The sequence below is a fragment of the Equus quagga genome, unplaced genomic scaffold (genome assembly GCF_021613505.1).
Source record: "Equus quagga isolate Etosha38 unplaced genomic scaffold, UCLA_HA_Equagga_1.0 153_RagTag, whole genome shotgun sequence".
NCBI classification, from domain to species: Eukaryota; Metazoa; Chordata; class Mammalia; order Perissodactyla; family Equidae; genus Equus; species Equus quagga.
The window spans coordinates 713,304-737,463 of NW_025796915.1; the positions used below are offsets into that span (position 1 = coordinate 713,304).

At 57.8% G+C, this 24,160-nt stretch overlaps 1 protein-coding gene across 3 annotated transcripts in view; it reads left to right on the forward strand.

Moving 5' to 3' along the window:
- Positions 1-19,881, forward strand: part of LOC124233045 (proline-serine-threonine phosphatase-interacting protein 1-like) — a 41,196-nt gene extending 21,315 nt beyond the window's left edge. For 2 of the 3 annotated variants that reach the window (XM_046650064.1, XM_046650066.1), the window contains 12 exons: positions 8,195-8,229; positions 8,488-8,594; positions 10,255-10,317; positions 10,962-11,060; positions 11,994-12,039; positions 13,086-13,165; positions 13,768-13,866; positions 14,986-15,082; positions 15,605-15,695; positions 18,182-18,237; positions 18,360-18,484; positions 19,582-19,881. In XM_046650064.1, coding sequence (XP_046506020.1) covers positions 8,195-8,229; positions 8,488-8,594; positions 10,255-10,317; positions 10,962-11,060; positions 11,994-12,039; positions 13,086-13,165; positions 13,768-13,866; positions 14,986-15,082; positions 15,605-15,695; positions 18,182-18,237; positions 18,360-18,484; positions 19,582-19,713 — 1,030 coding nt within the window. In that variant the 3' untranslated portion in view covers positions 19,714-19,881. Of the gene's footprint in view, positions 1-6,899; positions 7,297-8,194; positions 8,230-8,487; positions 8,595-10,254; positions 10,318-10,961; positions 11,061-11,993; positions 12,040-13,085; positions 13,166-13,767; positions 13,867-14,985; positions 15,083-15,604; positions 15,696-18,181; positions 18,238-18,359; positions 18,485-19,581 lie in introns of those variants that run through there. The other variant, XM_046650065.1, reaches the window with a different exon arrangement.
- The last annotated feature ends 4,279 nt before the right edge of the window (positions 19,882-24,160 follow it).

Consider the following 24,160-nt stretch of genomic DNA (forward strand, 5'->3'; position numbering starts at 1 on the left):
GAGGGGACACACATGGGGTTCCAGTGCCAGCTCCTCATCCACCAGCTGTGTGACCTTGGGTTGGTCATTGACACTCTCTGTGCCTCCATTTCCTCATCAGTGAGACGGGATAATAATACACCCTACCTTGAAGGATTAAGCGAGTCCAGGGGCTCAGCTCAGGCCTGGCTCTGAGGAGAGGCACTAAGGGCAGTTGCTGCTGTGGAGCAGCTGGGCCTCTCCAGCCCTGAGGTCTGGGTCTCTGTGCTGACTGTGGGGGAAGCAGATGGGGAGAGAGTGCTGATTTCTAACAGTGGAGTGGAGGGGCTGCCTCAGGAAGGCATGGACTCTCTCCCAAGGTGAGGCCCCAACCAGGCTGAGCATCAGACGGGGCGCTGGACTTCAGGTTCTGAAAGGGCTCTGATGAGCACTTCTCCTCCTGCCCGGGAGCCTCAAGACCTGACCCCAGCCTGTGGCTGCCACAGCAACCTCTGACCCTTGCCCCTGCTCGCCTGGAGGTCTGTGAGTGCCACAGAACCTGTGAGTGCCTGGCTCTGCCCAAGGAAAGTGGCCCCGAAGCCTGTCGGCTCCATTGCCTAGAACCTGGTCCCCCATTTGTGTGCCCTGAATACACGACACTCTCTAGGTCTTCTAGAGATGCCGAGGACCCAGCTGGTGCCTACTTCCAACCTGGAGCCAGAGGAAACATGGGAAGCGCTAGAGAAGGTTTGAAAGTAGCGTGAGCCAGGGGACATTAATGCTCAACGCCCGAGGGCCTGTGAGTTAGACTGCAAAGTGTGAATGCAACCCAAGGAGAAAGAATGCTTGAGCTCTAGCCCCCGCTCAGCCTTTGTGAGCTGTGTGACTGTGGGGAAGTGGCTTTACCTCTCTGAATTTAATTCCCATTTGCCCACTCCAGGGGGCTGTTGTGCAGATAAACAGGAACATATCCTGAGGGCCTCCCAGGGGCAGGGCTGAGGCTGGTTGGAGGCTGGGTGTAGAGGATACTCAGGACACAGTGGAGAATGAATGGAAGGCTATTGGTGAGCCCCGGCTGAGGCAGACTGTGTGAGGCACACTCAGGGGGCTGTGAGTCACAGGGAACTTCAAACGGGAAGGAGAAGCTACTAATCAGGAGGATAAAATAGGAGTGGAGCCAGGTGGGCAGGGGAAGGGTGGGGAGGTAGCTATATCTGCCCTGTTTTTAGAACCATGAAGTGGCCAGGGCAAGGCTCTGGCGGCCCTGACTCCCTGTGTTGTTACAAAAGTCAAGTGGAGCAGGGTCTGCCTTGCCCTACTTACTGTGTGACCCTGGAATGGTCACTCCCCCGCTCTAGGTCCTGGGTTCTTGGCTGTGAAAGGGACAGTCACCCCCAAGAGTTGCTCTGGGCAGTCACAATGTCAAGCTGAGAGCACCAAGCTGCAGGCATGCTCAGTAAACAGTGGGGTCTTTACCACCTCACAGGCCCCTCCAAAAGTCAGATAAATTGGGGTCACCCTGCTTAGTTTGGGGCTGAGAAGCTTTACTGGGCAGCCTAAACAATTTTCTTTGGGGCCCAGTCCCTCCCTGGCCCAGAGAGCTAGAGGCTGGGAGGCCCTGGAGGGGCAGCCCTCATCCAATGTGGGAGCACCAATGGTGGGGCGCCAGGCCAGGGGCAGGGGTCAGAGTCAGGGTCCACCTGCAGTCTACTGGGAGGAGCTGGAGCCTGGGCTGGGTGTGCCAGGACCCATGGCTCAGCCTAACCAGCAGCAGGAGGAGCAGAAACAAAACCCACAGGGGCCCTGCAGCCAAGGCACACAGGTTGCAGAATAGGCTGGGAGTGGTGCGTGCGAACCACCATTGCCCTGAGCTCCCCATCAGGCGGGGGCGGCCAGAGGAACAGGGCAGAGCAGGGTGGACTGGGGAGGGCGCCTCCTGGGAGAAGTGGAGAGGAAGGAGGGGCACATTCCTGCCAGAGGACAGGCATGGACAAAGGCTGGAGGGCACATTGAGAGCCAGTGAGTGACAGGCGGTGGTTGAACCATCCCAGCTCACCTGCTGCCTCCCTTAGGGCCGTGCCCGAGGCAGCTCCCAGCTCAGCTGACTACACACAGTAGTTGCTTAATAAGTGTTGCTGCTAACCCATGGGGCATGACTAGAGTTAGTGAGACCCTTCAGTCATTCCTTTGTTTAACTGTGGGCAAGCATCCATCATCCATCCATTTAGTCAACAAGCACATGGAGCACGTACTGTGTGCCATGCCCAAGGCTGTCAGGGGGATTCAAAAATTTTGAAATAAAATAAAGGGCCTCACTGTCCTAAAGCCAGAATCTAGCACACTCAGGGTGACTTCATTCTCCTCCCCAGCATTTTGCATCAGAACCTCCCTTCAGGGCCCTCTCATGTCCCACCTCCTCCAGGAAGCCCTTCCAGACACTCCAGCCTAGCCTGACTGTTATGGTCTTGGCTTAGACCAAATCACGCTGTCCCCGCACCCATCTGGAGGGCTCTTTGTGGGAAGAGTGAATGACAGCCCGGTTGCTTGTGTGTGGTGGAGACTTGTGGGGGGTGTGTTTGGGGTTGGAATCTCTGGAAAAAGTGGCCTGGCTCTTCAGTGTGGGGGCTGGCAGCTTAGCCTCCAGGGCCCATCCCCTGGTAGGGGAGCCCCCAGCCTTCCCATAGCCAAGTCCCCTAGGTCCCGTGGGATGTTCACTCTCAGCCCCTTGGAGGGTGGGCAGAGGGCTGGAGGGTGTGCAGGCTGGGCAGGGGTGAATGAGGAGGACAAAAGCCAGGGAGTTAAATGACCCCAGAAATAGCCCAGCGAGAGCCGAAGGGGCAGAGCAGGCCGGCTTCCCCTCCCTCCGCTGCCTGAAGACGCAGCATTTGTGTATCACCCCTGATCTCAGACCGGCCAGAAGCCTCCCTCAGGCCTGGAGGCTCAGCCATATATGCTGAAAAGACGTTCCTCCCATCTTCAGATGGCTTTTAGCATCCACCTCCTTCACACATGAACTCATAAACATCCCCTGGGCGGTGGCGATGGAAAACGCACGAATAAGAGCTGGTCCCCAAACATGAGGGGTCCCCACAAGCCCTTTCAATGCATCTTACAGATAGCTTTAGGTGGGCACACCTCAACCACACCTCCAGGCCTGCAGAAAGCTTGTCGGACTCTCCCTTCCAACCTCCGGGCCTTGGCTCGGGCTGTTGTCCCCTTTCCTCCCCTGCCCGGTCCAAACCATCCTTCGAGGTCTGCCTGAAATACCACCCCCCTGAAAGCTGTCACTTCCTCCTCCTGCTCTTGCTCATCCCACCCCAGCTGGGGTGCTAGGGTGCTGCACGCTCCTGGAAGCTGCACCGGGCATGGCTTCAGAAATGAAGGGGCATCAAGGCGGGCAGGGCTGGGGCCAGCTTCCTGGAAGCCCCTCTGTGGTTACCACAAGCAAGGACAGACCCCCAAGCGGTGTAGGTTTGAGTCCTCACGTCCTCACATCCCTGCCTCCCCCCACTTGTCAGCCTAAAATGCTGTGGTTTTCCTGTCAGAAGAGATTTTTTTTCGTCATCTTTCTTTGACCTCAGAGAATGAAGACATCGCTGAGGATGTTGAAGGGAGAGAGGCGAGCCCTCCTCCCATCAGGGGCCCTCTGATAACAGCTCACTTCAGGCCCAGCTTCCAGCACAGGGAGGCGAGAGGAGTCGGCTCCTGTCAGCTAGGAGGCAGGAGGCTGCTGGCCAGAACGTGGGCGGGGGTGGGGATGCCAAAGCAGGGACATGAGGTGGTGCCTGGTGGGGAGAGTACAGAAGGAAAGTTTACATTGGAAATTTAGACCATGTTTGAGCACAGAATTTCAGGTTGAGCATCCTAAGAGCCAAGTCAAGATAGGCAATAAGATGAGTTACACATGAGGTCACTGGTGACTGATAACAGAGTGTAGAGGTCTGCATGGGGGCCTTATCCTTGACGCGTGATGGAGACACAATAAAGGAGAGCTCAAGGAGATCTTGGGGACAGTTTCCGAGTGGCAAGTGTGGAGGAACACAGGAGTGACAGAAAAGCTAGGAGAAACCATCTTTTCTGGGTCTTACGGGCAGAGAAAGACTTTAAATGGTCCCCAAATCCTCCATAAGATGAGCTTAAAGCATTTACCTGGGAAGAGTCTTTGCTGACCCCCAGTGGGCTGTCTCTGGTCCTGGGAAAAGTTGAGGTCCCCTCACCCATAGCTGTGGCTGCTTCCTTGAAAGTCTAAGGCCAAGAAAGAGGTGGTGTCCCAGGCCCTGTCATGTGAGCAGAACTGTGACGGCCTGAAGGTGCCAGCACAGGGAACAGGTGGGGCTGGGACAGGAGGGTCTTCAGCCCAGAGGTGAGTGGGCAGGGGACCTGGAGCAGTCAGAGCTCACAACCCTGTCCAGCTGTCCCACACAGAGCAAGCACCCCCATCCATGCAGCCCCCAAGGCCCAGCAAGCTCGTGGGGGCAAATGGGAGCCTAAGGTAAGCACAGACTTTGTCGCCATCAGGGCTGTCCCCAGGTGGGAACAGAAGCTGAATGTCCACCTGGCAGTGCAGTGGGCTCAGGCAGGGGCTCCCAGCATCCAGTGGGGGTGGGGAGAAGGACCAGCTGCTCCCAAAGGCTGTGACTCCTCATAGCCATTCCAGGCCTGGGAGGAAGGACCTGAGGCCATGGGCCAAGGAGAGTGGGGCACAGGTGGGTTTGGAGTTGAGAAAGGCCTTGGTATGTAGCCAGTGTTGAGTTTGTCGTTCTGGGCTATGATCCTGGGGAAATTGGGGAGGAGAACCAGGCACTGACCCTGTTCATGTGGCTCACAGTTCAGTGAGGTGACAGACACTGAATGCATCAGCCCAAGGTAACAGCAGGGGTAAGTGCTCAGAAGGGACAGAAGAGGAAGCCAGGCAAAGATGCTGCGCATGGGGAATTAGCATGTGCAAAGACCTTGAGGCAAGAAGAAATATGGCATATAGAAGGAACTGGTGGGTGGCCAGATGACTGGCGGGCAGAAAACAGGGCTAATAGGTGGGAAGTGCAGCTAGGGGGATAGAGGTGTTGGGGCAGGAGCTAGGTGGTGGCAGTGAGAGGAGGACAGACAGGAGATTTAGGAGGTAAAAAAGAAGGTAGTGCAGGTGGAGGGAGAGGATGGAGCCAAGGACAGCTCCTGGGTTTCCAGGTGGCATAACCAGGTAGAGGGTGCTGCTTTTGATGAGAGGGGAGCCCTGCAGGGGGAGCAGGTTTGTGGGGCACCAAGTCCAGTTTTGGACACTCTGAGGTGTCTGTGAGATGTGAGGTCCAGAAGGAGGTGAGGAGCAGGCAGCGGGGGTGCAGGCCCAAGGGCTGGGAGGGGTCTGGGCAGGATGTGGTCATGAAGGAGCTGGGGGCCCACGGGGGCCGTAGGTGAGGGCTGTGGGGGAGGCTGTGCTGAGCCCAGAGATGCTCTAACCATGACTGGGGAGACTGAGGCAGGAGATGAGTGTGTGGGGAAGGAGAGGGATTGGAGGTGTAGCCACTGGCAAGGGGTTAATTCTGTCAGAGAAGAATCCTGACCCCCACCCAGGGCAGGTGGGTCCCCCGGCAGTCACCCCTCTCTGCCCTCTGGTAAGAAGCAGAAGGCAGGCCTTGACCAGGCCTCACCTGGTTCCGCCTCTCACCAGCTGTGTGGCCATGAGTCAGCTTCTTCACTTCTCTGAACCTTGTTTTCTCAACCGTGGAACGGGGACGATGATGCATGCTCCCTAGCAGAACTGCGAGGCTTAGATCACTTAGGCCAGCTGGGCTAACGTTTGATGAACGTACATCAGCAGCACGTGGAGGCTTGTTAAAACAGTGTGCCGGCCCTCCCTCCGAGCTCCGGCTTCACAAGGACTGGGGTGGGGCCTGAGAATCTGCCTCTCTAACAAGGTCCCAGGTGGTCCTGATGCTGCTGGTGTAGGGACCACATTTTGAGATCCACTTAGTTTAGGGCAAGGGGTCTGGCCTTGACTAGACCCCCACAGTTCTCCTCTAGGCCTGGATCCAGGCGGGTCCTGCCAGGTTGTTGCTCCTGCTTGGCCTCAGTCTCCCTAACTGTCCAATGGGAGGAAGGAGGCCCCTTCGAAGCCTGCCTTGCAAGGTTTCGGGAGACGCAGGCGGGAGGGCAGGAGTCCCGGGCTGCCTCTGCTGGGCGTCATGCGACGATATGGCCACCAGGGGGCAGGCGCACTGCTCGGCAGAAAGGCGGCGAGGGGCGTGGAGGGGAGCGGAGAGCCGGCTGGGCGAAGGGAGGCAGCAGGATGTGGCCAGCGACTGGACCTCGCGCTGCTCCAGCACCTCTGTGTGACCCCAGCAAGCCTGGCCACGCTCCGGCCTGTTTCCCTGTCTGCCTCGATTACTGCGGCTCCTCAGGCGCCCCGGTGAGGAGGGAGCCGCAGCGTATTTTAGCTCCTTGGTTGAGGGGGGGCTGCAAACGCAGGCAGAGAATCTTACCCGAGTGTGGACCAGTCTCGCCTCGGGGCCAGTCTGCAGCCTTCACCCACCGTCTCTGCGCGCCTGGTGTCGTGGCACCCCTGGGCCCATGCTGGGGCACAGGCCCTGGCACCCCTCACACACTCACAGTTGCTTGGGAACACAGATCTGCTCCTCCTGGCCACACAGGCTGCAGGGAGAGGGGTAGGGGGCCTACCTATGAGGCTGCCTCAGGAGGACCCCACCTGAAGGCAAATCCAGTGCGAGTTTCCAATAACAGGAGGCACGCAGGTGGTAAGCTCCTAGGTGGGGCACTTTGGAGGTAGTGCTCAGGTCAGGCTCAGGAGCCCAGGGGACCCCCCCCAGGATTGGTTGGGATGTGCACAGGTGGGCTCAGGGGAGGGCTGCACAGCAACCAGGTCCTGATAGAGGTGGTTTACACACGTAAATCCATTCAATCCTGACAACCATCCCGTTTGTACTATTATCCCCATTTTATAGAAGGGGAAACTGAGACACAGAGCAGTTAGGTAACTTGCTCTAGGTCACACAGAGTGAGTGGCAGAGCCTGGATTAAACCCAGGCTGTCTGGCTCAAGGGTCTGCTTCCAATGCATGTGGGAGTTCAGAGCAGGAAGCCCTTGCCCAGGTTCTGCTGGAATTCCGAGTCACCTCCCTTCTCTGCCAGGTTGGGGAGCTGATGGGCCTAGGGAGAGGCTCTCTCGCCCATTGGTCCTGTTTCTGACCCAAGGAGCACTCTGCTTCCTGGTGCCCCATTGCTGATCAGCAGACAGGACTGGGTCTTGGTGGGGCTCCAAGGCCTTTGCTCAGACCTCAACTCCGCCCATGGCTCTGGGGGCGAGCCTTCTTGGCAAAGCAGCCAGGTAAAATACAGAATGCCCAGCTGAACGCGACTTTCAGATAAATAACAAATACTTTTTAAATGTGTGTTCCAAATATTACATGGGGCGTACTTATACTCAAAAGTATTTGTTGTTTACCTGAAATTCGAACTTAACTGGGTGTCTTGTGTTTTCATTTGCTCCATCTGGCAACTCTACCCTCGGGTGTCACACTCCACCTCCCATGCCCTGGGCCAGCCTCTTTCCTTCCCCCTCTCCTGGCGCCTGCCCTGGAGTGGACAGTGCCTGCATCTCTGCTCCGGACTGACCACCCTGCTGCCTCCTGATTCCTGCTGGGTTCTCTCAGGCATCCCAAGCTCATGCACCCTAAAGTAGACTCCTCATCTTCCCTCCTGGGCCCCCGTCTCAGAGGTGTCACCACTGCCCACCCAGCCACCCAGCCAGGAGCCAGGGAGGCCTTCGGCCTCTTGCTGTCCTCACCTCTACATACTGTTTGTTCTGTCCTAAGGTCCCCACATCTCTCCTCTCCTGCTTGCCCACTCTCTCAGCCCCCATCCAGCTTCCTCCAAAATGTCCTCTGGCTGAGTCTGAACCCTGCCATCTTTCGGCTCATTCTGAATTGGGGAGAGGACTGGGGCGAGAGGCTTCAGGGAGGGAGGGCCCTGAAGACGCAGAAGCCAGCAGATTCTGCCAAGTGGGGAGGTTTAATTGCTTTGTAATTTCCAAAGAGAGAGCTTTGCCTTCTGGAAATCCCAACTAGGGCTGTCAGTGGACGGTCCCAATTGTCTGGCTAGAGGGTCCCTTGGGTCTAGGTCAGTATGTGTGAGTGACCTAGGGCCCTCTCAGCAAAATAAAAGTCAGCTGGGACTTCAGGCTCCACTGTGCTCCTCCTGTTGACCCTGGCCTTTCTGTTTTGCAGCTCCCTCAGGGCCTCTTTTGACTCCCTGAAGCAACGTAAGTCCAACTGTCCCCCACCCCAGGCTGCAGGGTGAGAGGACCTTCTGGGAGCACCCATATTCCCGTAGATGGGGTGGATGGATTCTCGCCAGGAGCTCAGGCTGTACACAGGGCTGCGAGGCTGGTGGAGGATTGGTGGATGACAGAAGACGAGGTGTGGGGTGGGAGCTGGGCTTGTCCAGGCAGGGGTGTGTGTGGGTGGCCGAGGCCCATCACGTCTGATATTGGGGACTGGCATCCTTACTCTGCCCCCAGAAATGGAGAACGTGGGCAGCTCCCATATCCAGCTGGCCCTGGCCCTGCGCGAGGAGCTGCGGAGCCTCGAGGAGTTCCGTGAGAGGCAGAAGGAGCAGAGGAAGAAGGTGAGGCGGGTGCTAGGGGTGGGCCCTCGGGGGGAGGTGGTCATGGTCGCTGTGGAGGGGGTGGAGGATGGACCCTCCTGACGGAGCCGAAGGAGGGTGAGGGGCTGTGCCCCTGGCTTGGAGGTGAGGGCGATTTGAAGGAGGAGGGGAAGGGTATGGGCAGAGGGTGGGAGATAGGGAGATAGGGTGGGAGAGGCCAGCACACAGAAACACTTCTTGCTTGGAGAGGAAGAATCGTTGTAAACTGTCCAAAGACTTGAAAATGGAAACTGAACTGTGAAGGGGAAGACAGCGCCAGCTCATGGTTGGACCAGACTGGACGTAGGTGTCCTGGCCAAGCCGCTTCCCCTCTCTGCACCTCAGTTTCCCTCTTGCAGGATGGGACACTTATGTCCACCTCCCAAGCTCTGGGGACGCAGCCCAGAATCAGGCCCTCCTCAGTCTTCAAAGACAGGGCAGCAGCTCTGACTAGAGGCTCTGACCACAGAAATTCAGCGTGGCTGCCGTTCCTGCTGCCCATTGGCTAGCTGGGCTCAGGCTTTCAGGATCTAAATTTGGGTTCCCGAACAGACAGTAGGTCCCCAAAGCCAGCCCCAGAAGCCGGCCCAGCCTTGAGGTGCTAGAGCAGGTACCGCTCTGAGCTGGGCCTTGCGTGCAGAGTGCAGAGCACCTGCTGTGGCAGCAAGGCCCTGGGCTGGCTATTTTGAGCTCTCCTGTGGCCAGACAGGCTGTGATGTCTGCAAAAGCTGCTCTGGATGGAGTGATGCCTTCCCCAGAGTAGCCAGAGCCCCCACAAGCAGAGAGCTGAGATGTAGTGTGCGGAAAGTCTGCCTGGGCATGTATGTGCACACGTGCGGATGGGGAGTACATGTGTGTGCGCAGAACATGGCACATGTGTGCACACATCTGAGCATGAGCCTGTGTCTCAGTGTGTTTGTGTGTGACGAGGCAGCTTGCTGGGAGGGGCCCAGTGAGAGCCCCAGCACACAACGGCTCCATTGACAACACGAGGGACGCTTCCTTTCCATTCTCCTCATAACTTGTGCCCAATCTCTGTCCAGGCGGAGTCTCATCCCCTCTATCTGAACAAGGGGCTTGGGAGGCACGGTGGGTGCAGTGGCCCCGTGTGCCCGCATGTGGCCATGACTAAGTTTGGTGTGTGTGTGTTCACCTGTGCAAACAGGCCTGTAGCTGTGCAAGGGGGACCAGGGAGAGTGTGCTTGTGTGCACTCGTGAGTAGTGTCTGTGGGTGCTCTGTTAGTGTGCACATGAAAGCCTGTATGTGCAAATGTGAGCAGTGGGAGTGTGGGGGCCTGTTAGTGTGTACTTCTGTGTGTGTGTCATGGAATTTTGTGTGTGTGCGTGTGTGCATGAGCACACATGCATCTGGGTTGGGTATTCCTTGGCTAGAGACCAAGTCCTGGCTGGGTCTGCCCAGAGAGGACATGATGGGCAGATCCATGCCCCAGGCTTCTCTAGCTTTCTGCTCCTAGTGGTGACTGTGAAAAAGTAGGCTGTGGGAGAGGGGGGCGTCTTGTCACTGCCCCCTTCAGAGCCAGGAGGGCATGCTGTGCCTCATCCCAGGGACTCCCCGTCCTCTTGGCCTAGGGGAGCATCCTGAGGCCACGGCCCCCAGCTCAGAGCCTCGTGTCCCCTGCAGTACGAGGCCGTCATGGACCGTGTCCAGAAGAGCAAGCTGTCACTCTACAAGAAGGCCATGGAAGTGAGTGCAAGGTCTTGGGCCTGGGGGGTGGCAGGGCTCAGCATGTGGGCCCCAGCAGCCCTGGACTGGGCCCCTGGGACAGGGCTCGCCTCAGACCTCCACCCAGCAACACCCACGGCAGCCTGGTGGGTGCTCGGGGCTGCACTGGATGCCAAGGCCCCACACGGATTGGCCCAGACCCTGCTGTTTGGGGGCTCCTGACTGATGGGCAGGTGGTCAGTCCCAGACAGTGGTCCATATGATGGTCACACTGTCCGTTGAGGACTCCAGGGGTGGACGAAGAAGGGACCTCTGAGCTGTGTCCCCTAGGACACTGAGGGAGAAGGAGACAGAGGGTTCCACAAGAGGGGACAGCACGTGCAAAGGCTGGCATCATGAGGGTACATGGCATTTTCAGCGAACTGCTACTGGTTTGATGTGACCACACCTCTGAAGAGGCCAAGGCCATGGCAGGGCTGTACTGTCCCCAGTGGGAAGGGGCCTGGGAACCAGACTCCATTCTCCATCTCCATGCTGGACCCCAGATCCCTATCCCAGGTGGGGAGGTCCCCACTCCACCCACAGCCCCCTAACAGGGAGAAGGGAGGCTGGGCTCAGGGAGCCTCACTCTGGGGCACCTAAGTCACATGTCTCCACACCCCCAGTCCAAGAAGACATACGAGCAGAAGTGCCGGGACGCGGATGACGCCGAGCAGGCCTTCGAGCGCATTAGTGCCAATGGCCAGCAGAAGCAGGTGGAGAAGGTGTGTAGGGCCACTGAGGCCATGTGCTGTCACCCAGGGCTGGGGCAGGGCGGGGAGACAGGGAAGGGGTGCTTCAGGCACCCCAAGGCAAGATCTGCATCTGGGACATGCTGGCTCGTCACCCCTCTCTGAAGCTCAGTCTCCCTGTCTGTGAAGTGGGTTTCCTAGAATCTCAGGGCAAAGACAGACAGGGTCAGCCTATCCCCTTTGCCGTCTCCAGACTGCACCCAAGGACCCATTCCTCAGAGTAGGGTCCTGCGGCCCAGGCCCAGAGCTCACAGGGCAATGAGAGCAGACGCTAACCCTCACACAACCCTGGGAGAAGGGACCAGTAGGCCCATATCACAGAGAGGAAACTGAGGCCCAGAGATGGTGAGTGACTTGTCCAAGGTCTCAGAGTCAGGTCTCAGAGAAAGGATCCAAACCCAGGTCGTCCAGAGCCCAAGCTCTTGACTGCTCTCGCCTCTGGGCCAGGGGTCTCAGAGCCACCAGGCCCAAGAACACATTTCGCCCACTGCACAGACGAGAAACCTGAGGCCTAGAGAGGGTCGGGGCCTGAGGGTGGGTTGGGGGCAGCAAGTCAGGGACGAGAGCCCAAGTCCCAGCCAGTGGGTCCAGCAGGGGCCATGTGGGGCGTTAGGGCCTGGCCCTGGTCTCCATCTGTCCCTCTGTCTCAACATCTATCTTTCAGGTTATCTGCATGGGCTGTGAGTTTCTGTTTTTATTCTTTTTTCACTGGAACCAGCCTGTGGTCCTCTGTGGGGTGAGGCTGGAGGGAATGATGGAATGCGCCCACAGCTGGCTCCTGAGTGAGGCCCTGGGTGGCTAGGGAGACTGTGACAGAGTCCCCTCCGAACTGCCCAGGGAGGCTAGGAGCCCGAGGACGGGGCCGGTCGTGCCAGCGCTCAGTGCTCCTTCCCTCTGTCTCCTCAGAGCCAGAACAAAGCCAAGCAGTGCAAGGACTCAGCCACAGAGGCAGGTACGGCGCCAGCCCGCTTCCTCAGACTGCAGGTGGGGCCTGGAAAGTCCTTCCACCACCACACACTCCTGGGGGCACACATACTCACACCCGATGACATGGAGTCACATGCTCATCACTCTCACTTCCATACTTATGCAAGTTAAGTAAAAACATTCATTTTCTCTCATTTGCCAAGACTGTTCTTGGAGCTTTTCATGTCTTAACTAATCTGCAGAACAATCCTATGAGATGCCTGCTATTATTATCACCTTTTTTAAGAGATGAGGAAACTGAGGCACAGAGAGGTTAAGTAATTTGCCGAAGGTCACACAGCTAATAAGTGGTGGTGACTGCATTCAAATCCAGGCCATCTGGCTCCAGAGCCCAGGACTTTCACAGCCACAATCACGGGAGACAGACCCACTCATATATACATATGTATCATTCATACATACATTGACACACACATGCACATACACTGCTGTCCCTGGGCCTCTGTCTCCTCTATCCTTTGCCTGATGCCAGAACCCCCCAATACCCCTTGTCCCTGCTGGCACACCTCCTAGGACAGAGCACTCACCCTCGCTCCCTTCCCCTGGGAAGGCTCTCTCTTCGACTCTGCCTTTCCCAGGACCCAGCTGCCCCCTTGGCTGGGGGACAGATGAGCCCCAGAGATCTGGGGATGGAGGTCATGGCCCAAGCCTGCTGGGTTGCCAGCCCAACAGCTCCCGACGCTCTCTCCACCCATCCTTCAGTGCCACCCTGAGCCTCAGTTTCCCCTCTAGAAAGTGAGATGGGGGGACCTGGGGATGGCGAGATGCCTGGACTCTGGCCCCGGGTGTACGAGGCTCTCCTCCAGCCCCGGCCAGCTCAGAGCATGGTGGGGAGCTGAGAGTTCCCTCAAAAAGAGCAGTCCCAGAGTGGGTGGCCCTGACTAGTGTTTAGATGAGGCACCAGCAGCCAGGGTAGGTATCTCTAGGGAGGAGGAGGGCACCCTGGGTGGGGGCAGCACAGGAGCCCGGGGGTGGGGCTGTGGGAAGCTGTCTATGCCCCTGGCCTTCCAGAGCGGGTGTACAGGCAGAGCGTGGAGCAGCTGGAGAAGGTGCGAGGCGAGTGGGAGCAGGAGCACCGGACCACCTGCCAGGTGCGTGAGCCCCAGCTGGGCCTCTGGGTCCCCAGCCGCAAAGTGGGAAAGGTGACCGTCCCTGCTGCAGCCGCTCCCTGGGGGCAGCGAGGCAGTGGTGGGGAAAGGCAGCACCCCTTCCTCCCTTCATGCGTCTGCTCACTCCCCAGGCCCTGTGCTGGGGCCTTGCCCTGGCTGTTCCCTCCCGGCTTGGTGCCCTGGGTCCCTTTGTGCAGACAGGCATCCTTTACCCATTTTGCTGAAGCCAAAACTGAGACTCTGACAAAGCCCATGGCTTTGCCGGGCCCTACTGATGGATGGCCTGGGAGACAGGCGTCAGGACTCCAGGTCCAGCGCTCCTCTCCTGTCACCCCCAGGGCCTTCTCCAGTGTGTAGTGGAGCCTGGAGGGAGAGTGGGGGCAGGAACCCCACAGGCAGCTCAACCTCCCTTCCCAGAACCTCAGGGGTGGGCCAGAGGTGGGGGCGGGGACCCCCAGGAAGGGTCTCTCCCTTAGACTTGGCTGTCTGCAGAGGGGTTTGGCTGGTCAGCCACAGCTGAACTGTGAGTGAGGCCCACCTGGGCTGGCCCTCCTCATTTCTCACCTCCCTCCCACCACCCCCAGGCCTTCCAGCTGCAGGAGTTTGACCGGCTGACCATCCTCCGCAACGCCCTGTGGGTACACTGCAACCAGCTCTCCATGCAGTGCGTCAAGGATGACGAGGTGGGACTGAGGGTGGGGGGAGGGAGTGTGTGAGGAGAGGGTGGCCTCCAGGCAGCAGCATGCCAGGTCTGAGTCCATCAGCAAACACCTGGTCCTCTGTGGTCCAAGCCCTGGCTCCAGGGGTCTCCGACCTCAGCACTTGGCCTTGGTCCCAGGGCCCCAAGGACAGGGAGCTCACCCCTCTGAGCCATGGCCCCTCTGGCTGGAAGCCTGTGCGTTTGTGGTGACCCTGGCTTTGCCCTCTTGGCTCATCCTGCTCCGAGGTCCTTGCCTCTGCTCTCAGAGCACAGAGCACCTGCTCCCTCTGCTGGGGTTGGGAAGGTAGGTGGACACAGCCCCTCAGAGGTTTGCCGAGAGGCTGGAGGACCCTGGGCTGTCCCGCTCCAGGTCTGGCGCTCCCAGGGGCTGAGGTGCAGTTCCTGCTCTGCCCAGCAGATATCTCGGGGGTGTCCTGGTTCCCCTTACTGAACTCTACATGCCGGGTGGGCTGTGGGTCCTCCCCAGCAGACAGGGGCTGCCATCTCCCCGCCAGGGGCCCCGACCTCTGTTAATGCAGCCCTAGAGCCATGAACGCTTTCTTGAGGCAGCCCTGACTCCGCAATGCCCACTGCCTGACCCCTTCTGCCCATGGGCTGTGGGGTTTTGGGGTTTCTTTTCCCCCAAATGACTCAAGGCCACCTGGTGGCCTCCTTGTGGCAGAGGAAGGAATGTGGGCTCTGGATCCTCTCCTACTGGATCCAAAGCCTCGCTGCATCAAGTCCTCGCTCTGTGACCTTGGGCAAGTCCCTTTCCTTCTCTGAGTTTCCTCATCTATAAAATTAGGAAATAGTGTCTACCTCAGAGAACAGGAGTGTGGTAAGTCCCTTGCATGGACCTTGTGTCCAGTAGGTGTTCAGGAAACAAGAGAGGCTGTCAGCCAGGGCTCGGACCCCTCAGGCAGGCCTGGGGCAGCTACATCTCAAGGCCCCTGAATACAGGCGCTGAGCTGTGCACACGAGGCTGGGAGGAGGCCGGTGGAGTGGGGGCCCCTAGCTGGAGTTCAGACCCACAGAGGGGCAGGGCTTTGGCGAGGGGGCATGGAGGCTCGGCCCCTCAACCTCTGCTCTCTCCTGTCCCCAGCTCTACGAGGAGGTGCGAGTGACACTGGAAGGCTGCAGTGTGGACACTGACATTGACAGCTTCATCCAGGCCAAAAGCACGGGCACGGAGCCCCCGGGTGAGGCCCGGCCCGCAGGCAACTCAGCCTCTGGGTCCAGGCCTGCCTGTCCCTGGAAGGCCTGGCCCTGGGTTCTCTGAGCCTCAACCGCCAGGACAGGGCTGTGGGGGCTCACAGCTCGCTTCTGGGCAGAGGACCATTGATCAGACCCCGGGGAAAGGGTCGACAGTGCAGTCCCTTGGCTGGGTCCCTGGTCTGCGGCCTCCTCCGAGGCCAACGATGAGCAGAGATTAAGAACGCTATACACTCAGAAGGGGGAGATGATGGGGAGTACAAGTGGGGAGCCTCCTCAGAGCCCCACCCCCAGCCTCTTTGGTGCCACCAAATCATGAGTCTGGACTATTTGGTCTTGGTGGTACCCACAGTGGGGTCTGTCATGGAAGCAAGAGAGGCCCCCTCCCCAAGTACTAGGGTGGGCCCCAGTCTGAGTCTCTGGATGGGGGCAGGTTGGGGTGTCAGGTGGCACAGGTCCTCCCTGCTCTGCCCTCACCAACCCTGGCCTCATGGGCCTGCTGCCTGCAGCTCCGGTGCCCTACCAGAACTACTACGACCGGGAGGTGGCGCCGGCATCCAGCAGCCCTGGCGTCCAGCCGTCTTGCGGTATGATAAAGAGGTGAGGCACCCGATGGATGCAGAGGCTGGGGCCAGGTAGGGAGTGCCAGGAAGCTGGGCCAGCCTCTCCTCCTGCAACTGACTCTTGCACACACATTTACTGAGTACCTACTGTGTGCCTGGTACCGTGTTTAGGTGCTGGGTACTCTTCTGGGACAAGACAGGCTCAATCTAGCCTCATGACACGCTCAGCGCAAGGGCACCCAGGCATTAAACAAATAAGCACACCCACTTTCACTGTGTTCAGAGCTCCGGGGAGGCCCCAGGCTGGCTTGTCCCTTGGGCCCTGCTGCTAGTCTGGGTTAGTGCCCTGGACCTTCAGGTTGCAGTAGCGACACTCAACCACTGGCATGGGATCAGGGCATAGGAGCAGGCCCTGCAGCCAGTACTCTTGGAGAATTCTCCAGGCCTTTCCAGGGCCCCTTCACTGGTCTGGCTGCGGCAGTGCCAGAGCCGTAGTGGCATGTCTCAGTGTGTCACCTGCACAAGTCATGCACCTTCTCTAGGTCCAGAACCCCTGAGTGTTGGGGTCAGACTCAGAACCTAAGGACCCTCCTGGTTCAGGCCTTGGGTGACAATGGTGACAGCCCAGTGGGAACACCGTAGCCTGCTCAGGGAGCCCTCCAGCAGCCAGGTCCCTGAGGGGGTCAGGTGCCCCATCTGTGGGCATCTAGGAGCATCCGTGGGTTTCACATGGTACCTGTGGCCCGCTCACATCGTGAGGTCTCTGTGACCTCCTCTCTCCATCTGACCTAGTGCAGGGAAGGGCCTGCCTTTGGAAGGTGGCTGAGGGTGGGGTTGACAGAGCTCCCAGCTCTCCGAGGACAGCTCATTTCCAAGGCCTCAGGAGCCCCTGGAGCCACCCTGCAGCATGTCTCCTGGGAGACAGGCTCGTGAGAACCACCAGCCCTCAGAGCAGAGAGCACAGGATGCCCCTCTGAGAACCTTGAGCAAGCGATGACCCCAGAGGAAGGCATTCACACTCAGTCTTAACAAAATCTGGGGAGGACCTGGATCTCAGCACAGGTGGTCATTTCAACAACTAGACGGAAGAGTAGTATCAAGAAAGGAAAGGGGTGCCCCACGAGGAAAAAAGTAAAGGAGAGAGATCCCACTGGGTGGAGGAGGCCTGGCTGCTGGAGGGGATGGGCAGGGGACACTGTGTCGGGGCAGCCAGAAGCCAGGCAGGGTTGGGGAGGGGCAGGGGGCAGTGGCTGGGAAGTGAGTGGAGGGAGGAATTGGAACTGCAAGTGTAGACAAATCTGGGGAAACAGGGCAGTGGGGCAGGGCGCACAGCGGCCTCAGGAAGCTCTGCTCCTGCCAGCCATAGCCCTGGGGCTTTGACCCTGCCCCCTGCTGTCCATGGGGCGGGAGCATGTCATAGGTGCTATGTCTGCATGGCCTGTGTTAGGGTTAGGCCTCCTCATGTGTCCAGGTCCACACTTACATGTCCATGTGCTCCCATCCTGGGCTTGTGTGTCCTCCTGGGCCCTCAGCTCCACAAACTCTGTGAGTGTGTGTGTTTGGCATGGCGAAGAGGGCTAGATTGTCTTGCCCGTGGGAGAGGCCCCTCGTGTCTCACCTGGCACTGCAGGGCAGCCTCTCACAGGCCCAAGTCACAGCCCAGCCCCTTGTCACGGCCCCTTGGGTCTGGCCCAGTACCTATTCCAGTCTTGTCTCCCACACACCCCAAGCTGGTCCACTCCACTCCCCAAACTATTCCACCTGCACCTTTGCACCCCCCCTCCCATTCACCAGCAATGCCTTGCACCCCAGCTCTGCCTGTTAAAGCTGAGTCTTTCAAGACAGCTTGAGCCCAGCAGGAAGACTTTCCTGAGGCAGGCTTGTCACAGCAGCCTCTACTTATTTAGCCCTTAGCACTGGCTGCTTCATGGGGTGACCCCATCTGCTCTCCACTAGTCCCCCAGTGGCTGCCTCTTGCTTGTTCCATTCTTTTCTCTATTCAACGAATCTTCATGACTCTGGCTAAGTCCAGGCCTGAGCCAGGTGTAGGGGACGGGGTGGATTAGCCCAGCACTGCCTCCTGCAACTCACATGTACATGGGGGACCCCACTTTGCATGGTCCTGGAGTGGCGAGACTGGCCGGGTCCCTGTGGGACCGTGGGGAGGAGAGCTGGCTGGGCCCGGGCAGGTAAGGGTCTAAGGGGGCCAAGCTCTAAGGACAGCTCATTCTCCTGCCCGGCGGGGAAGGCTGTTAGGAGGAGGCTGGAGCAGGAGCCTGGTGGGTGCCAGGCCCTGCAGGAAACAGGTGCTGAGAAGAGGTCCAAAGTGCAAGGGACTGAGAGGCACTGCTGGGGAAGGAAAGCCCACTGGGCCTACCCTCTGGGGAGCCCTCACGCCTGAGGGGCACCCCCTAAATCACATCCTCACCTGGAGGCTAGAGGCAGCCCAGCCCTGGAGCTGTGAGGGCTCCCTGCCTCACCCCCCTCCCTCCAGGACCTACTTGCTTTCCTCCCTGTCCCCAGGTTCTCCGGGCTGCTGCATGGAAGTCCCAAGACTGCATCAGTGTCAGCGTCTGCAGGTAACTGGGGGTAATGTGGGGGTAAGGAGAGGACACCTATATGGCACAAATGGGCCCTCCAGGGACCACTGTCCTTTGAAAGGGGCAGGCTCCAGGCCTCACCTTGCTCTCGGCCTCCACAGAGACCCTGACCCCGACCCCTAATCGGAATGAGGGTGTCTATGCCACCATCGCGGTACAGGAGGCGCCAGGACCCCCTACCCTGCCAACCCAGGACTACAGGGCACTCTATGACTACACGGCCCAGGTGAGGCCCTCGCCCTCCTCTCCCTCGCAGGAGGGCACAGATATGCCCAAGTGTGTGTTCACACGTAGGCAAGTGCACTGCGAGTGTGCTAGGGTATGTGTCCTTAGAATAGCACCCAGCATTTGGGAGGGGCTCAGTGCATATCTCAGAGCAAATGTTGATGAATGGGTACCAGGGCCTGTGTCTGCCCAGTCTGTTCACCTGCACCCACGTGGTCTCTAGGCAGACACAGGCGTGTGTATGTGTGTGCGTGTGTGTGTGCATGTGCCCAGGTGCAGGCAGGCTGACAGCACCTGGAGCTACCTGCAGGACCCTCAGGTTTGGGCCTTGTTCTCCATGGCCATGGGTGCCAAGAACAAGGCATAGCCAGAATGGGTCCCACAGCTGTGCTGGGGTTGATTTTCTGAGGTCCACGGAGAGAGGGTTGGTCAAGGAGCCACAGGGCAGCTGTGCTAAGATCCCCAGAGTCCAGTCTGCTCCCTGCTTTGAAGTGAGGGATGCAGAGCCAGACCCCAGATCCACCTGGACTGAGCCCAAACATCCCCTTGGGGCTAGGCAGGCTGTGCCCTGAGCTGCACTGACTCCCAGAGCTGGTCCCTGGCAGGAAAGACAGGGCAGAATGATGGTGTGCTTGTATGATGGTGGTAACAGGGCTGGGGAAGTACAGGGGAGCTCCCAGGAGAGGGGCAGGCTGTGCGCAGTGAGCCTGGAGTGAGCGCGCACCCTTGGGCTTCGGGCATGGTGAGCACACCTGACCATTGACTTGCTAAGGTCGCTGTGTGTCTGGAGCAGGGAGGGAGAAGGGAGCAGCAGGGAGGTGAAACAGGGAAGAAGTCCCAAGTTGTGGGAGGTCTACAATGACAAACTGGGGAGAACAGAAGGCTGAGTCCCACAGGGCACCCCCACATCCTCTATGTCTCTAAGGGCTGGCCCGGCCCAGAGTGGCCTTGTTCTGAAGCCCGAGGAGGCTGGGCATATCTCAGCTGATGGCCCACCTGGGAGACAAGCTCACATTTACTGCCTGGGGTGGGGTAATGCCCCGTCAGAGCCCTCCCAGCAGGCCCCTCAGCCTGATGTGCTCTCATTCTGTTGCCCAGAATTCCGATGAGCTGGACATCTCTGCAGGGGACATCCTGGAGGTCATCCTGGAAGGGGAGGATGGCTGGTGGACAGTGGAACGGAATGGGCAGCGTGGCTTTGTCCCCGGTTCCTACCTGGAGAAGCTCTGAGGAAGGGGCAGCAGCCCCAACCTGGACCTTCCCTGCTCATGGGGCCACCAGTGCCCCTCATCACTGCCCTGGCCCTGCTGGGGCCCCGAGACAGACCTACTCCTCCAGGACAGGTGCTGGCCATTCCCCGGCAGTCACTCCCACAGAGAATAAAGGAGTGCATTTTTCTCCTCGGTGTGAGGGTCCTTTTTTCTTCTTCCTGTCCCCATGTCCAGTGCTCAATTCAGAGGAGGAAAAGGAGTGACAAGTCTGGAGAGCAGAGCTCACCTACTTCTAGTGTTGTCACTGAGGCCCCGGCTGGGTCTGTCCCAAGGTTTGTGGGGCTGGTGAGGAGCCTTGCCCTGGTCCCTGGGAACTGACAGACTGCCAAGGAGACACATTCACAGGCAGGCAAATGGGAGAGGGCAACAAGGGTCTGGGAGGATGGGCGGGGTGAGGAGGAGGGGCTCAGGAGAGCTGGGATGGGGGACAAGGCTTCCTGGGGGAAGCAGCAGACAGGACACAAGGAAACAGTGAAGAGCATCAGGGCAGGGCAAGTGTGTGAGCACAGGGAGGAGGTGGGAACGCCTAGAACATTCTGGGGATGCCCCAAACTCAGTCTGGGGCAGGAAGTAGGCGATGGGTCTGCTGGAGGTGGAGAGGCTGTGGTACGGAGTCTGGGGAGACAGGCTCAGAGGCTTGTGGAGGCAAGTGATTCTCGCTGTCACCCGGACTCAGCTGGGGCCCGGGGAAGCCACTGCTGCCTGTGTCCCTCCCTCTCACACACGGCGCACCCCGCCAGGCAGGGGTTCCAGGGCCCATGCAGGCTGACCCTGGGCACCAAGGTGGCCAAGCTCCTCTTCTGTTCTTGATGTTCTGAGGCCTTTCTCATTTTGGATCCAGGCCCCAGAAACATAACTCCTACTGCTGGCCAAGAGCTGCCAAAGCCCTGCTCCAGACACGGTAGGCTCCATCCACACCAAAGGCTGTGCAGGGAGAGCCAGTGGGAACTGGGCCTCCCCAACACTCACCTGTGGGAGCCCCGGCACTCTACCAGCACAATAGGCCAGCAGCCCACCTGGACTCAGGGCCAGACTGTAGTGGGTGGAGTGGGGGACATGTGGTTCTCCTCCACTGGGCACAGCTTGAGAGAAACTGTTGAAGGGTGTTACTGTCCCCTGTAAAACCATCTTTCTCTGGGACTGTTAATTACTTCACTTGCTCATGCATAAACCTTTGTGACCCGCCCGCTACGAGAGCAAGATGAGTAAGCCTCAGTCCCTTGCTTTACTCAAGGAGCTCTTGAACTGGTGAAAGGGACCAAACAGCCCAGAAGGTTAACAACAGTGCAGGAAATGTCCCAATGTGCAGAGCAGTCATGAGGCTTCTGGGGACAGATGACCTGAGATGAGCCAAGGAAACGGGGAGGCTGTTCCAGGAGAGGAAAGGGGGGCCTGCCTCTGGTAGCCTCACAATGGACAGGGAGAGGGTTCATGCATGAGACAGAAAAAGGAGTGAGTGGCATCACTGGGAATTCCCCAGGCTTTAGAACTAGTCTCCCAAGAGACTTTGGGAGAACCTAATCTGACTTCCTGCATGATGCCCTCCCCACCACTCCCGGGGACTGGGCACCCCAGTCGGCTTCAACAGCTCTGGCGACAGAGAGCTCATGACACCCACAGAAGCCTGCTGTAGACCTGTGGCTTCCCGCAGGCACTGGCTCTGCCTGGCCAGCCGTCCACTTGACAACCATACAGATCCCATGCCCAGGCAAACGTCAGATGCCACAGCGGCAAAAATGAGGCTTTTGACCAAGCTCTGCCCCAGGAAAAGGACTAGGAGGGGGCTAGTAAGGGGGGCCTGTGTGTATTGCAGATGTCCATCTTTATGCCCTCATCTTCATCATTTGAGCAAAAACATGGGTGTGATTAAGCAAATGTGACACCTGGTAAAGGAGGGAGACGGGTTTCTTCTTTGGGGGAAGGAAAGCACCTTTGAAGTGCAGCCTCTCACTCCAGTCTCAGGTGAGTGGGCACCTCGCAAGTCTACCAAGCAGTGAAAGTGTTGCTTACTGCCTAGGTATTATTCATGCTGGGGCCAGGCAGAGATGAAAAGGCAGCCCCCTGGTGTAGGTAGGACCCTGGAAGCAGGGCTCTGGCTAGCCCTGTGCTGATGTCACCCACCATTGCTTCTGCCAGCAAGTGTCTGGCAGATGGGGTGGGAAAAGGCTTTGGGCCTGTGAAAAAAGCCAGACTGAGGCTTAAATCCTTCCTGAATGTCATTTTCCTTTGTAAAGCACATCCTACAAGAGAACTGACCAAACGCCCCACACCTGTCCCTGACACAGTTGAGGTTTAGAAATAGGGATATTTGGTGAGAAAAATGTAATCTGGTGCTTGGTCTCATACTCCCCTGAAGGAGAGAGAGGGAGAAGTCAGTGAATAAAGACCAGGCTATGAAAATGTTTGGCTGGGCCAGAAATGTTGCCCGGGACAGCCAGGTACGAGACCTGTCAGGCAGCCTCAGAAGGAATGCAATCAAGGGATTTTGATGACTTCTGTGTGACAGGCACTGTATTTGATAATGGGTATGTGTGTGCTAAGATAAAGGGCTGCCTTCAAAGAGTTAACGCATGCCAGGAGAGGTACACAGATGCTATAACCTCTCTGATACAAGGTAGACAGTAAGCAGGGCAAGAGTGGGAGAGCAGGCGCAGGCTGGCTCACAGAGATGCTGGTGGCTTGTCTCAGAAGTGGCACCTGGGCTAGAGAGCAATTCTGGAAGAATGTGGGAGATAGAGCAATAGGACTTGGTAATTGAGGCGATGCGAGACAGAGTGGGAAGAGTAAAAAAGAAGGAGATGAGGAGCAATTTCTGAGCTGAGCCTTGAAGATGGGCAGGTCCCCCACAGTTGGAGTAAGAGGGGTAGCAGAAAGGACAAAGCCTGAGTAAGGGCAGGAAGAGGCAGGACAGCCAAGCAGACTGACCACCGGAGTCAGGTCATGTATGGGCAGCCAAGATGAAAGAGGAGAAAGTCAGGTATCAATGCTTTATTTATCCCTTGTCATCTTGATTGAACATTCCTTTCAATTGCAAAGATTTTTAAAAAACCTTTGGCCTAGACATTTATCATCATCTCTGACAGCTGCAGAATTGCCGATGGGCCCCAGAGGGTGAAGGGTAACGAGAGTTAGATAACAGAGCCCATGCTCCAGTCATTCAGGCAGCCTGAGAATAGAAGTGAAAGCAACTCTTGGGTCACAATTTATACCAGGAAAAAACCCCAACAAATGAATCTAAGTCAGATCCATTGCCTCTGCAGCTTTCTCCATTCTCTGTGCACCAGGTCACAACCTCAGCTGAATGGACAGCAGAGGAGATGATGCCAGATAAAGAGGGAGTTGGCGTCTGTGTAATTGGGTGTACAAATAACTGCAGCCCTCTTCCTGACAGAGGGCCCCTCAGGGACAGGATGGAGCAGGGGGAAAGCATGGCCTCTGAAGTCAGAACATCAGGGTCTGAATCCAGGCTCAACCCTCCTTGTCTGATCTTAGGCAAGTCATCTCTGGGCCTCGGTTTCATCATCAGTAAGATGAGCCCCTGTGTAAGTAGCTATCCCTGTAAAGTGCAAACGAACTATAGGTGCTGATTAAAAGCAAGAGATGACCATTTTTAACAAAAAGGCCCACCACTTCCAAATCTTGGCTGTAAGTGACAGCAGCTTTGGGCTTGCCACAATCATCATCACTCACTATGCCATCTGGAGAGCTGTGATTACCACCAGTAAGTCCTTCCCGGTGGTGACAAGGAGGTAGAGGAGAAGCAATCCACTGTCTCGCTGAACTGAACGCATGCACCACTGGGGTCCAACACCTAATTCCAACCATCCTCCCACAGCTATTCCTAGGCTCAGCAACCTCAGCACGGGGGTATCTTTTCAGCTCTGTTTGGTTGAACCAGGTCTGCCTATTTCCCATCCTGGCATGTTAAGCAGCAGCATAAGCCCAGAACAAGGTTGTCACTAGGGTGGGCACACCACCCAGCATCCTCTGAGGACTCTCAGGACAAAAGGAATGTGGCTTTCAAACTGTGCTCAGCAAATCCCAGTCAGGGGCCAGAGGCAAGAGAAAAGGGGCTCCCTTCTCCCCCTTCTTCACTGCATATTGAACTAGCAGTGGTTCTCAACCCTGGCTGCCCAATGGAATCCCCTAACAAGGTTTTTTAAAATGCTGATGCTGGGGCCAGCCCCGTGGCCGAGTGGTTAAGTTCACACGCTTTGCTTTGGTGACCCAGGGTTTTGCCGGTTCGGATCCTGGGCGCGGACACGGCACCACTCATCGAGCCATGCTGAGGTGGCATCCTACATGCCACAACTCGAAGGACCCACAACTAAAAATATACAACTATGTACCAGGGGGCTTTGGGGAGAAAAAGGAAAAATAAAATCTTAAAAATGCTGATACTTTGG